The 14,476-nt window shown below is 39.1% G+C and overlaps 1 protein-coding gene across 5 annotated transcripts in view; it reads right to left on the bottom strand.

Moving 5' to 3' along the window:
* The window catches only part of ARHGEF16 (Rho guanine nucleotide exchange factor 16), a 368,918-nt gene that overhangs the window by 177,219 nt on the left and 177,223 nt on the right, over positions 1-14,476 (bottom strand). For all 5 annotated transcript variants that reach the window (XM_072883738.1, XM_072883741.1, XM_072883740.1 and 2 more), the window contains one exon: positions 14,138-14,188. In XM_072883738.1, coding sequence (XP_072739839.1) covers positions 14,138-14,188 — 51 coding nt within the window. The remainder of the gene's footprint in view (positions 1-14,137; positions 14,189-14,476) is intronic.

Below are 14,476 nucleotides of genomic sequence, written 5' to 3'. Positions count from 1 at the left end.
ACTTTCAGATCAACTTTCTCTTAACCTGCCAGCTCTCCTGAGCACCAAATCCACTTGAAAATGGAGATAAATGTTTGGCTGATAAGGAATACTGAAAACAAGGAGCACAAAACTTACCAGGCACCATGAAAGAAAAGGAAAAAAGTCTAAAATAAGAAGAAAAGCATTCACTGCCCCCATCTCACATTCTGCAGTATGCGTCAGCCTGCACGTGCAGCCTACCTAGAGAATGAAAGGACAGGCTCGGCCTCCCTGCCTCGTTCACTCCGCGGCTTGCTTTCACACCGATTAACAAGATAAACTTATAAGCACCATAAAAACCCGTAAGGCTAGAAAGGATCTCAGGAAGTCATCTAGGCTATCCCTTATTCTAACGCAGGGTTGCGTATATCTAGTCCAGCCTGGCAGGTATTTGTCTAAACCTCTTAAGAGCCTTCAGTGGCAGATACTTTATCTCCTCCCTAGAGAGTCTACTCAGGTACTAAACTATTCTAGTATTTCATTTTTCCTAACATCTAACCCAAATCTTTCTTGCTACAAGGCTGGCTTCTTCTCATCTTTTTCCGATGGGTGTGTGATACAGATGATCATCCTTTAGGCTAATGCAGAATATGAATTTTAGCTTCAGCTGTTTATTTTACAAAAGGACATCTGCTTACCTTAAAGAAATTTTCCAGCAGAAGCACAATCAGACTGAATTTATTTACTTAAAGTATTTCTGTTTCTTCTAAAGAGGGCTTCCCTCTGCCACCACATTGGCTTTGCAGTTGTGACCCGTGAATTAAGATGCTCAGCAGGTTTTTTTCCTTTTTTTAAAAAGGAAATGGTTATTCATTTAGGCAGATATTTAAAGAAAAATCAAACAAATATTTGATGTGCTGTGTTAGCATGAAAAGGGGGAGCACTGTGTAAGCACAGTAAATGCAGGTGAACTGTTTTATGGGAGTGAAAACAAACTGGGGGAAGAAGGGCTACTAACAAAGGTAAATCATGGCTGTGTAAATACAAAGAGAGAGGTATGGTTATTCACAAATGGCAAAGACAGTAACCAAACACATGGCTATTATAATTCAGTGTTTGACATAATTTAAGCATCACAGAAAAAGAGCACAAAAAGCACAAGACTAACAGAACAAGCAGAGATACGGCATGATACGGTGAATGAGATCAACAGAATTTTCTTCCTACCCAAAGAGAGTCCAGCACATTTTCTGACTGACACTAAATATTAATTTAACCACATATCCGAAAAATATATTCTCCCTCTTCAAAGACTAAAAATGTGAAGGGTTTTCCTCTGGCATAATATTATCACAGTAAAAGCAATTGTTTCCAGTCACTCAAATAGATCTGTGCAGGACTGCATCCATCTGAAGGCAGTTGAGGGCCAAATCTACCACTGTTGCAATCAGGCTTTTTTTGGTTATCCATCCCTTTTTGGAATAAATCACTGGCATATGAGTTTGTTATTCATAATATTTACCATTCACTTACTATCTAGTCCTCTTCTAACATCTGCTCGTTATGCCAACCATATCTACGTTTGTGGTTCTCCTTTGTTACAAACAATCCATTTAGATATACTAAAAGAAAAAGTCCTTGCTCTTTAATTCTACTAAACCTCTGCAAGAAGGAAAACACACACTCAAAGCCTTGTCCAGCTCTAAAGCATTTCTGAACTTTGAGAGAAAAAGAAAAAATCCATGAGCTTCTTTTCTCATTATTTATGTACGTAAGCTTCTAACACTTTAAGGCTTTGGCTGGCATTGCAAACAGAACAGAGAAAATACAACAAGGAAACCTATTTCTTAGGTATTTCCAGCCCAGTTAGTGTGAGGAATTAGAAGAAATTAATTTTTAAAACATGTCATGTGCAAGGTTTTCATCAATGTTTTTCAGACCAAAGGGGTTCTGATGAATTTCAGAGATGCATCCAAACTTCTGAGCAAGTTTCCAAACCAAACAGACTACAAACTCTGACATTCATCAGTGACTTGTTTGCCAACCTTCCTATCATGCAGCAAAAAGAGCCATTTAAAATCATCTCAGAATAATCTGCTTTCACGGTCATGGTCATTTTACTAGCCTCCGTCTGTGTAACACTTTTAAGTCACAAGAACACAAACTTTCATATAGCAAATGGCTAAAGCCTTGGTCTAGGTTCAGAAATAACATAGACATATACCAGGATTAAATAATAAACCTTGTTTTTCTGACTTCATTACTCTGAGAAAACCTTGTTATCTGGATAATAATAATAAAAACATCTACTTCTTAATATTATGACTTTTTTTTCTTGAATTTAAATAACTTCAAAAAGCAAAATTCATCATACAGCTCTATGAATAGCAATCTGGGCACAAAGAAGTGAAGTCCTTTGCCTAAAGTCATCCCAGCTCCAGGATGAGGAGGGGGTTTTGCTGGATGCCGCTACTGTAGACATTAGACATCTACCAATATAGCAATGCCTTGGAAAAATGAGTATGATCTTAAAGCCTGACATTTCCCTACACCAGGGCTGCCCTGTTTTGTACCAAGGGCGGTACAGATAAACTGAGGTTTGCTTAGCAGGGGATAGGATGCCGTGTGCAGTAAGCCCATGGAAGCAAAGAACAAATAAGCATATGGTGAACATCAGAACTGGAATGGAAGATGGGATACCATTCAAATTAGAAGTTTTTGTTGGCAAAAGGACCAGCAAATATAAACTGCCAGGAATAAATTTACGTTGGAACTTAGAAGACATGTTCTAGTCATCAGAAGACAAAAAGCCTGAAAGAAATTATTGTACTTAAGGGGGGGCACAATCTACTGACGAATGATCGTACATCCTTACTGCATGCGATTGTAGGAAATGGACAAAATAACCCAAGAGGATTGCTCCAGACCTCTGTTCCTAACAGGAGTTAGGGTGAAAAAGAAACAACCACCCATATTAAGCATATGAGCTAACAGAAGAGGAATTATGTCAGAATAATGACTATTATAACTCAAGACAGACTGAAGTAGAGCTGAGCGTCTCAGAAGACTGACAGTGTTTTCTCAGTGTATAGATTTACGTGGTAACCTGGGCCCCATCATAGCTGAACTCTTTCCACAAGTTTTTCAGGATTCACCTTTCCTAAGATTCCCGTGACACAATTATTAATCTCCATTTCAAGGGAGCGGTAGCTGAGTAGGAGACCTCTTGAATTTGCCAATACAACCCAGCAGGTAGCCCCAAGCTATTTCTGGGCACAACTATAGAAAGAGAAAAAAAAGTTAAGCAGGTATTAAAGAAAGTGGATGAACAATGAAAGTCAATACTTTTCTGGTTTTATATATAAATATATGTAATTGCAGGGGGAAATATGAAAAATGAAAATTCCTCTTGATTAATTTTTAAATTTAATTCTTAAGGAAAGAAGAATTACACCTCTTTAGCACTATCATAAAAACTACCTCGATGCAATAGCATTTATTTAAACTTCCAGAGTTTCCACCAGACTGCATGTCAGGAAGAACTAGTCTTCTTCTGGGTGACACAAGCTGAAGCTTAAGGCTGAAATTCCAGTGGAAATTAAGAGAAACAATTCCTTTAAGACTTGTGATTTATTCTTCTGGAACAGAAGGAATTCTTGCACCAACCAGGGTCTAAAATGTTCTGACAGCAGATATGCATAACTATCTCTACAGTAATTATTAATGATCTGGAAAAATGCTCGGCAGCAAGCTAAACTCACTCTTCTCTGAGGCCAGCATTCATTGCAACAAACCCCTAAAATAACCAGCTAACTCACGAAGATTAGGAGATAGGATGCCCCGATATGACAGAAGATTTCTTAATTTCAGTTATGTACAGACACATTAAGCCTAAACAGAAGCATGAGGAAAACTTACTCTAAAGTTTATAAACTAGTTTATAATCTATTCCACAGCTTTCTATACTTCTTTTCTATACCTCTGTATTATATTTTAAAAGGGGGGGGGCGGGAAGAAGGAAAAAAAAAAGTCAATCACTTGGGTAGCCAAGTAAGGATTTAAGCACTTAATTTCGGTTCCTCTACTTCTACTACTACTATTATTATTATTATTATTATTATTATTATTATTATTATTGTTATTGTTATTTTTAATTTGCCTCCTTTCTGTGTGCGTTAACAGCTGGCCAAATCGTACATGTAGAACTGTAAATTTCAAAGAAAAGTAACCAGACTTCAAATCCCTACAGCTGCCGAACTGGACAGAAACTGTCACCAAAAAACCCTCTGTAGCGTTGAGAGAGAGATAATGTTCGTTCTTCTCGGCTCAGGAATTTAATCAGGAGATTTTCAACACTTAACATCAAGCTAAAGCTGGAAATTCAGTGAAAATTACTCAAGTCATAACTGAAGATGGAAGGATTAAAGTTCACATTTCACGCTATTTTTTCCATTATCTTATCTTTAGGGTTATGTGTCTGTCAGAAAGAAGTTACTGCTAATTCAGTAAAGGCAAAAGCAAAGGCAACAAGACAGAGCATTATCAGCTGCAGAGCACTGCACACAACCGAAAGGACAGCGTGCGGGGCTGCGAAGCTTTGCAAGCGATGGCGTGCCCCTCGTCCGCGTGCGAGCAAAGCCCAGCGGGACTCGGCGAGGTGATCACCAGCTGCAAGCCGCTCAGCCGCTGCGCAGGGTCGCACGTCAGACGCGCTCCTTTCTTACTGGTTACGAGTGCTGTAACGAGCTGCTAAATTTAGGAACTGCTGATCAGCTAGTGGGGAGGAGAAAAATAAAACACGTATCTGACTTCCAGGTTGCAATCAAATGAATAACTCATAGGTCATCTTGAACAACTTTGAGGTAATTACAAATAGCATTAGTTTTTTTCAGACTTTGTACCTCTTCTCACTAGTACTCTGAGAAATACCCACGCACATGAACGAATACTCAGATCTGCCAATTTTAGCAGGACCAAAGCCGTAGGTCCCTTGAATCTTACACTGAACCTTATGCTGAACATAAAATCAGAAGTCAATCCATGCCAGAAGAGGCTGCGTCCTATTTTTCTGGATGCTGAGCAATCTAGGTTGTCAGCTGCAGCTCACAGCCCGGGGCAGAAGAGATTACTACCCCAGCAAGCCTGGACTAACACTGACTGAACTGGTAGGTCTGGAAATGAATGATGCCAGCGTAGAATCTTGGACATGTTGCCATTTCCTCAACTGCTGCTTTATCTCCTCCTTGGGAAGGACAAAGTCAGCCCTGCAGGCTCCTGTGTCTCTGAATTAGCATGCAGGGGATTTTGGACTCTGAACTTGGCAAGTCCTCGTCAGTTTAAATACTACATAAATGCTCACTGCTATTGTAGTTATAAATTAAAGCTAAGACTAGAATTGACTGTGCGTTTCCCAACCCAAAACTACTTTGTTGAAAAGGTACGAATTGATTAAATCAACGTATCCACAGAAATTAAAATTTATCAGAAGTTAAAGGAAATAATCTGAAAGTATAACTCAATTAGGTTTAAGTGAAGTATTTTGGGCCCAACTCAAAATGAAATAAAGCTTTGAAAACTCATGATGTTGTGAAAAGAAACATCCATATCGAGTAAAAAAACCTTGAGGACAATCATTAAGACATGGAGCCAAAATTTTCTCATTGCCCTCAAATACGTCTGGTTTTACATTGCAGGTTTTAGCATACAGCACTCACTCATGCAACTGCTGTATCGGCTACAGAGAGCAAAGGGAAGGAACTGAATTTGCTTATGAAGTGCTGTTGTTGCATGCTGAAACTTCCATGGCTAAAGACAGAAGGTACTACTGAACATCACTGAATAGTTGACTTCTAATAATTATTTTTCCCTAAAAACTGGCCTATGAAAAATAAATTTGGGCTTTTTTTCAGAACACATATTTTATAATCTCATAAAAACCTCATCTAATCTAAAACCCCATCGAACTGGCATCATCAAAATATACTGCACTCCTGGAATGTGCATGGGACAACAGTCATATCTTTACTGCTTTGTAAACCCCTGATATATTTCTAGAGCAAAATATGAAAAAAAAAAAAAAGAACAAAAGCATTTTTTGGTTTTGCTATGATATATATATTTAATTATAGGTCACTGGCATCCAGTTCCCTGCTTTTTGGCTTTTCTTTTTTTCTTTTTAAAGCAGCACCGTAGGTGCTAGGCGCCAGCTCCAAGTCACTCTCCCTGCTATTCACCCCCCGCCCCCCTTTTCTTTCCTCCCCAATTACTGTCCAGGTTTTTCTTTTTAGCTAGCGAGCTCTAATAGGCCTCCTACCTGATATATATTCTCTTTAATAGCTGCACAATGTGATTAACTGAATACTGCGCACACCTCAAGATCACAGATTACATTAATAGAACCATCTGGCTTCTATAATGTATGTAATGTATGCAATAAATCCTAATTCCAAATTTCACTCTGGAACAGAAACCTGTCCTGCTCGGTGCAATCTATTCTTACAACACTGATGTATATTCCCCGTACTGTGTAAATAACTGGTGCCAACGCACAGGCGCACGCGTGCTCGCAGCTCCCTCCTTCCCTGCAGTATCGGTTGCAGTCTTCTGGCGCTGCCGGTCCATCCCACGTGTGGTTCTGAGCCCAGACGTCATTCCAGGAATACCTCCTGGCACGCTCGCGCTCTGCATCCGAGGAGGAATTGCAGAGCGGGCTGAGGTGGGGGTTACCTTCCAAGTTAACATACAGTTTTGAAATCCCAGAGGCTATCATTCCAAAATTTGTGATGTTTTGTCTACTCTGGTGATTTAAGGTTTGTCAGAAAATGTCAGAAAGGCCACGAGGCCAAGGGCTTCCTGATGACTGAGGATTTTCTTTCACATGACCTTCCTGAAGTTGATTTTGGGCTCCAGACAGTGCTGCCTTCAGCTCTGACAGGGGCCGGCTGGCAGCAGATTCATGGGGATCTCTGGGGCATTCTGGCATTTTTAAACTGAGTAGAGGCTGTAATACCTCCTAATCATCCAGAATATTATTTCACTAGTAATCGTCTTACAGGCAGTACGTAAATGCCAGCCTTTCAGTTTGCAGTTCATTTTGTCAGCAGAAAAAAGAGTATGTGCTCAAAGGTATGCAAACAATTAAAAACATATCTTGATTCAAATGAATAAACACGTATGTAGAGTATTTTTAATTTCACATGGGATATTACATGTGTTTTTTCCACCAAGGAATCATTAATTGCATATACACTCAGAGATAAGCAGGATTGTGAGAAAAGCGTTAAAACTCTTCATGTGTGCTTGTGATCGTTTTCACAAACACAAAGCAAAGAGAGCTCACTCACTAGCACATGTGGGTTTCACACTATTTAGGAAGCTCTTAGCTTCCTATTAAAAAGTTTATAAATCTTAAATTTGCATACATCTTTAGCATAACCAATTCCTCAGCCAAAATGCCTTAACAAGTCTCCTTTATTCGCATTGTTCTGCAGAACTGCCTGACCTTGCCAGCCAAGCAGACGGCTTTGGAAAATGCAGTTCTCCAGGTGAGTTAGCCAACCGCACCGCCGACCGAGAAAGGGAAACAACGCGAGGCTGAGAGATGGTTGACCGTGCTATTCCACCAATACTCATCAACAGAAGATATTTTGAACCACTTACAAAAAGAGGAATAGAATGAATTACTTGACCAGCTAGCTAATGAATTACCATTTCTGCCCTAATGAGATGGGGTTGCACTGATGCTGAAATACGACTCTGACACTTATTATAAATTACTAGTGGAGTGGTTTTGGCTTTTTTCCCCTTCAAGCAGACCACTGGTCTGGCACAGGGGTTAAACAAGACAGCAGTATGGACTTGACTCTACTACCCACGCTTCCTATTCAGAGATGCAGCAGATCACCGATTCAAACCGACGTGAGCGGGTTGCTTTGTTTTGTCAAGGGAACAGCCTCCTGCCTTCTCACTTCCAAAAAAGTGTAGATGGTTCTGTTAAAAACTCTAGGCCACCATAAAGTCTGTGTGTTTATGTTTGAGATGCATTATACGAAGACAAGGTGACCTCCCGTAACTGTCTATGCCTGAAGTTAAAGGGACACTTTTATCTTAAGAGATATTGTTCAACAGAGATGCATGTCGTTTGGAACATTGTGTATAAATAGCTCAGCAACACATTTCGGACGCTTCCCTCTCAGCTACAGCAATTCACTTACTCAAGAAAATAAGACAGCAGGTTATAAGCTAGTGCTAAAAGAACAAATCAACGTCATTGCTCTTTGGTTTACACTGGTGGCTGTAGCGATGGACGTATGAACTCGCCTAGAGTGGAAGGGAGGAAAAGAACCAATTTAATTTACAACAAGGTCTTATTTAAAATTGCACAGGGCGTTCACACTGTATCCATACTTTGCATTAACTTGCCAAAGAGAACACGGTAAATTGCCATTAACCACCCTAACCATCCGTACTACTGAAACTACTGGAAACAGAGACCTGTGCTGAGGCACACTGTTTACATCTTGTTGTGATGCACGATGCTATAGCTGACTCGAATGTACTGGAGATATGGAGAGAGCAAACTTAACCACTGCTAGTCTTCTTAACTTGGCCTGATTTATGGGTTCAAAACCCCCAGAGACCTCTTTATGGATTCATTTGTCATACACACACACACACTACACAATCAAGCCCAAACAGCTGTATCACAGAAATTAAACGTACAATGTTATTCCTGCAAAATAATTTAACCGTCACTTTCTTCGCCGACTTCTCTGTGCCAGCCTTACACCTTTTTTTTACTTTACATGCTTCATTTCAGCAAAATCAAGGATGCAAACTTCTTAGAAGTACTTAGTTTCCATGGAAACCTAAGCTGACCGCAACATTATTGTTCTCAAGAGGGAACTGACTTTACTATATGTTCATTCACTGAATTAATGGACTCCTGGTTCTTTTATTAGCAGCTCTCTAACAATGGAAAGAGAGAAATGTTATAAAAAAGACTCTCAGACAACTGTCCACTCTTTTGTCCAGGGCTTATTGGAATGACGCAAGTCTATTCAAGAAAAGATTATAAAAATCAACTCAAAGCTGCCTCTGTTTGTGGCAGCTAAACATACCTTTATTTCGTAAAGGTACAACCTATAAAACAAGCAAATTAAAGCTCTTTCTGAAATAGTAACTGTAAGGCAGTGATCATATTGAGACTGGACCTTAACTACGATAACCGGGTATTGTTACACAATCTCACAGGGTTTTGTGAAGCATCATTAACCTCCAGTTTCGGTCACTGTGCAGTGCTGTCTTCGAGCTCTCAGTAGTCTGGTACATTTTATAAGAACATGCTCTCCCTTTTTAAGCTAAATTTAAGCACACAAAAGCAGGTGATATTTTAAAAATAATTCAGTCTGGTTAATAGTGTGACTTCTCTGTAAGTATGAAGACTGTTTTAAAACCCCTAAAACTGGAGGTTTGATTCTTCAATCTACAGAACTGAAAGATGAAGACACAGCACTGAAATTTGGATTTTTAAATCATTACTAACAATTTTAGAACACCTTTTATTAGATACAGATAATAAAGATATTCATAATATATATTAAATGCAGAAATGCAAATGTATTTTGTGCGAAGTGCTGCAAATCCAGGAACTTTAAACAGCTCAAGCTACAATCTCTAGGTCAATCTCTCTCTGCGTGTATAATATTATGACAGACTGTGCTTAGGCCTGAGGGCGTATGGCCCAGCTAGTAATTGCTCCACAAAAGACAGTTAACAGTTCCCTTGCTCTTCTCTAACTACCTTCCTGACTGCTTATTGAAGTCTGATTTCTGACTCCTCTGGGTCATCATTCATCAGTCCTACAGATCCCACCGGGAGAGACCGACCAGACCTCTCCATATCCCTTGTTGCCAGAGGCCATTTCTGACGGCCCATGATATAGAAAATGTCTTCACAGCAATCCAGTGGGACAAACTATGGTTATAATACCCAAATAATCATTTTGCAAATTATCATAATTATCAATCAATCATCTTGTGTGAACAATGTGTTTCTGAAGTATCAGATGGTTCCTGTGACCTGTAGCATTCTGTGTATAATAATAAACCTAGAGAGATTTATGGCCCTATCCCGCTTTGCATCTGCAGTAACACAACGTTAGTTGGTTTTGACTTTTGTTTTAGGAATAAAAGCTTTCCATCTACCTAGGCTTCTTGTTTGCTACTTGATGCTTTCTAAGAGGTCAAGATTTCTAATCTCACCCAGTCTTCTAACAGCAACTTTATTTTTTAAAAAATCTGTGTGATTTGGGAGTAGAGAATAAATTACTGTGCTGCATAAATTACTTTTAGTTTATACTGCCATCAGCATTATATTACCACCTTCTAGTATTTTGCAATGTAGGTATGAAGTCAGCCAAAGTAGGGGAAAAAATTGGTTTTGTCTTCAGTTTTTGTTGTTGTGTTTTGTACAATACCAGATTGAATCCAACTCTTTTGAAGCTGACAGCATCTCCCGCTCCCTGTGTAGAACATTCTTGTTAATGGATAAATTCAAGCTCTCGAGAAAGTCAAAGAATAAATTTAAAGCCTTTTGCCAAATGCCTATCCTATTGGATTTTGATAAGACGGCTATTGAGCTTTAATAATGTCTTCTATCCTTTTTCAGCTGGCCCTTAACATGTCTCTTTATTTGTCCCTAAAGCCTCTTCAGCGATGCCTTTTTATTACAAGTCTCTCAGCTTGCTCTCAAGGGAGACAGGGTCGACAAGAGTGATAGATAGATAACTCTATAGATTATCTCCCACAGATGTTTTCTCTCCAGTAGCCCCTCAGGCTATTCCCTCTAAGTAAACAGAAACTAAATAGAGAGTCTACTGAAGAGAGAAGTCCCTGAGGTCTCTTGTCACCACAGTCAGGAAAACAGCCCATCCAGAGGAGGTTGGCTAGGAGCTCTATACACAGAGTCTCCTTCAATATGATTCTCAAATCATCATCCAAAGTGACTTTTAGAGGAGAGATAAATACACCTAGCATTGCTCCTTGGAAAAAAAGGTGTCTTGTAACGGACACTGGCCTTGTTTCCTGCCGGAGGAAGTCTAAATCTTTCATCTCCCTCTGAAACTGAAATCAAAATGACAACGAGGATGGTAACAAGCCATTTTTTCAATGTATTAAATGCAGCGGAGAAGCTTAGAAAATTCAGAGCAAGAGAACATGTGAGCTGCTCTCTAAGCAAAATAAACAGACTGCAGGAAGATGGCTTGGAAAAAAAGACGTTTGGGAATATGGGACAATATACCCACAGGTATAACTTAGCTATTTGTGCACATCTCTGAACGTTTGCATTCAGTTCACTAGAAAAAGTGAATCGCCTATTTTAGCATTATTTTCACAATCGATTACTTGCAATTAACCAAACAGGACGAGGAGCTGATGTGTATTTGTGCAAGTGAAACTAAATATCAGCAAGCAAAGCAGATAAAAGGAAAACTCGTTAGGAGTACACCACGTTTTAGTCTACGGCACAGCACAATTCCAGATACGGAAAAATGATCCTGGATACGGGTCCTTTAATAACATTGCTAGAAACCTTAATTCTTGTGAGATAACCACTAACAAACAAAACAGCTTTCTGGTGTTAGTGGTGCCAGCAGAAAAAACAGTAATACAACCTGAAAAATACCGGACATAGAGGGAAAACACTTCTTATTTTGCTCCACGCCAAAAAAGGGCCTGCTTTACTATACGGTGTAATAGTGTCTGCTATGCTACATCTTCAGACTTTTCACTGCCTTTCAGTCAATGAAAAGTTAGGTAAGAGAGCATTTTTTTTTCTGGCAGCTTAACAGCAGAAATAATACTGGGGTCAGTTTTTTAAGCAGAGATTGCTTCCTGTGCATCTTCCTATACCTCTCACTGCTATCATGCTTCCCTTCCCTGCTCTATTTTTCACTGTTTTACAGATTGTCTCTGCATTCTACAGATTTTCTTCTCTTTCTAGTCCTTGTTACTACCCAATTCTGAACCTGTGACGCTGCAGTCAGTCAGATGAGCCACTGAAAATTACGGTCCCTCTGTTTGGCTCTGACTTCCTTTTCGCCTAGGTTAAATCAGCCCACCCACTACAGTTACATTTGTCTTCAGTCACCTTCTCACCACCAACTTATCTCTGAAGGAACAGGAATAAATTGAAGTCAAATCTCAACTATTGTGTCTTCAGGGATATGACAACTGAATGATTTAGAGAGGCTGGGAAAGGAAATCTTCTCCCAAGAGGGTTTTGTACCAGTGGAGCAAAATGCTAGAGTACTACTTACAAACAATTTTAAGATACTACAAAAATTGTGCGGAATGATTTTTCATTCATTATTTTTCATTTTCTTCTGACTGAAAAGCTGTCTAGCAGTAGTCTTTTCACAAGCCATAAAGTTTAGACTTGAACTCTTTACCTTACTGCTTTGACCTTTTTTACCCTAGCTGTAAAACCCTACTGCCCATCCTTCAATAAATTTATCACCTCATAAACTCCCACTAGTGCTTCTCTACAATGCATTTAAAAGACAGAAGTGGAAGGCCGGTCTTCCCCCCTTGTCAAATATCATAATCGTCCAGTTTTATACCTGCTGTACAGGAAAATATTTAAGGACACGGTATTTTTCAAAGACCTGTAGTTTTTGCAACATTCTCCTTTGAAATAAAAGTAATGAAGTTTAAATACAAAACCATGCATTGAACATATAAAGCTGCCAGTCTAACGTCTCCTTCTACCCTTGTTTCATACAAAGCCTGCTCTCTTTAGGGCAATGTAGATGCTGCGAGGCAGGGATGTAGAGTTTATTTGTGATATTGTAATTAAAGACTGAGAAAGAAATAGCTGAGCAGTCCTGAGCCATGGAGAATTTACTCCATCCTTGTGATAAGTGCGTTGTGATAATAGGAACCTGCCACCTTGTCACCATGTCTGTTCAGACAAAAGGATCCCACAGAGGCAGAGACAAACACCAAATGAGTTATGGAGATGAACAAGGTAAAAAGTTCAGCAGTATTGCGATAGGTCCTTCGCAAGGTCATTGGATGGTCAAAGGACGTTTCATATTGGTAGCCCGGCTTTCTAAAATAAAAGCTTATTTTTCTCGACTTGGTAAGAATAGAACGGTCCATACCGGACATGTGTCTAAATATCTTTTCCCAAACTAACTCTGGAGCCTGACGAGTATTATATTTCACTTTGTTTGGCAGAGTGAAACAAGTGTTTCCTTTTAGCTTTCAGAGTTAAGAAACAGTATTGAAGCTTGCCTAAATGGATGAATAAAAATGGCAGATGTTGCAAGTTCCAATTTAAAATATTTTCCACTTTCAAAAACTCGTATTTTATGAACAGGACTGCGAATACCCACTGTAAGACAATTGCATATGAAAAGAATTACAGCTAGCTCATTATTTCAACAAGGACGCAGTACCTCTAGACATCTAGAGAGGCTATAATCAAATATGACTTGTAACGCTTTACCTTAGTAAAGCCGTTAACCAAAAGATAGCCATGGAAAGAATGTCATTTTAGTGTTACTGAGAATAACCCCAACCAAAATAGTAGACTGGCTACTGAAATATGTAGTGTTGAGGCTGCCTCACAGCTACTATGAAGACATTTATACAGCTGGGCTGTATTTGGAACAGGTTTTTCTCTGGTCAGTATTAGAGTTTAAGCATCACAATGTGATGAAAAGCACCGGTAATACATCATATGAGTTAAATTTTATCCTTTCATATATCTATTCCCTTTCCCTTGGACTTCACATAAGCCACATTTACATGGTGAAGTGACCTCTAAAAATTTAGCACTTCTAACAAAGGACCAACATTTTCTTTTACTGGAAAAGAGGTAAATGAGGTTTTTCGATTTGGACTGGTAGCTGTTTATATTGTAGCTGAATCAAGGAACACTTCAAACTATTATTTTCTTTTTCATAAATACTGGAATCACAAAAAGACAGAAAAATAGGCCAACAGAACCACAATACTTAATCCAAAAAAGCAACAGCAAATATTGGAACACTTTTACGATGCTATTGCGATGCACACCTTTGTTCAAAAGTAAGAAGAGAAAAAAGCGTCTAGGTGTATTTCAAAGCCAGACAGTAGAACAACTTGCATAAGATTGATCCATATCCTACCTTTTTTATATTGCCCTCTTGGGAGGTCACCTCGGGATCAGTCAATATTTGCTAAGAAAAAAACAAAATAGGAAAAAAAATTAAGTTGGATTGCAACTAAGAGTGTTATAAAATAATAAAGATGGTGATGGTGATGATGATGATGATTTTTAAATGCCAAAACTCTCAACTGCAACACTGCGACACAGACATTTCAGAAGTTAGACAAGAAGGCTTATATGAGAACTACTGGTATGTTCTCCCACACATTTTAAGGTTTTCTGTAGCTTCTACAAGTAATTTCTTTAGATTTGGCCGAGAGAACACGTGTTTCTTTCCCAAATGGCAGGTGATGTAGAA

This window comes from Ciconia boyciana, chromosome 19 (genome assembly GCF_034638445.1).
Source record: "Ciconia boyciana chromosome 19, ASM3463844v1, whole genome shotgun sequence".
Classification (NCBI taxonomy): domain Eukaryota; kingdom Metazoa; phylum Chordata; class Aves; order Ciconiiformes; family Ciconiidae; genus Ciconia; species Ciconia boyciana.
This window is presented reverse-complemented; position numbering and strand designations above follow the sequence as displayed.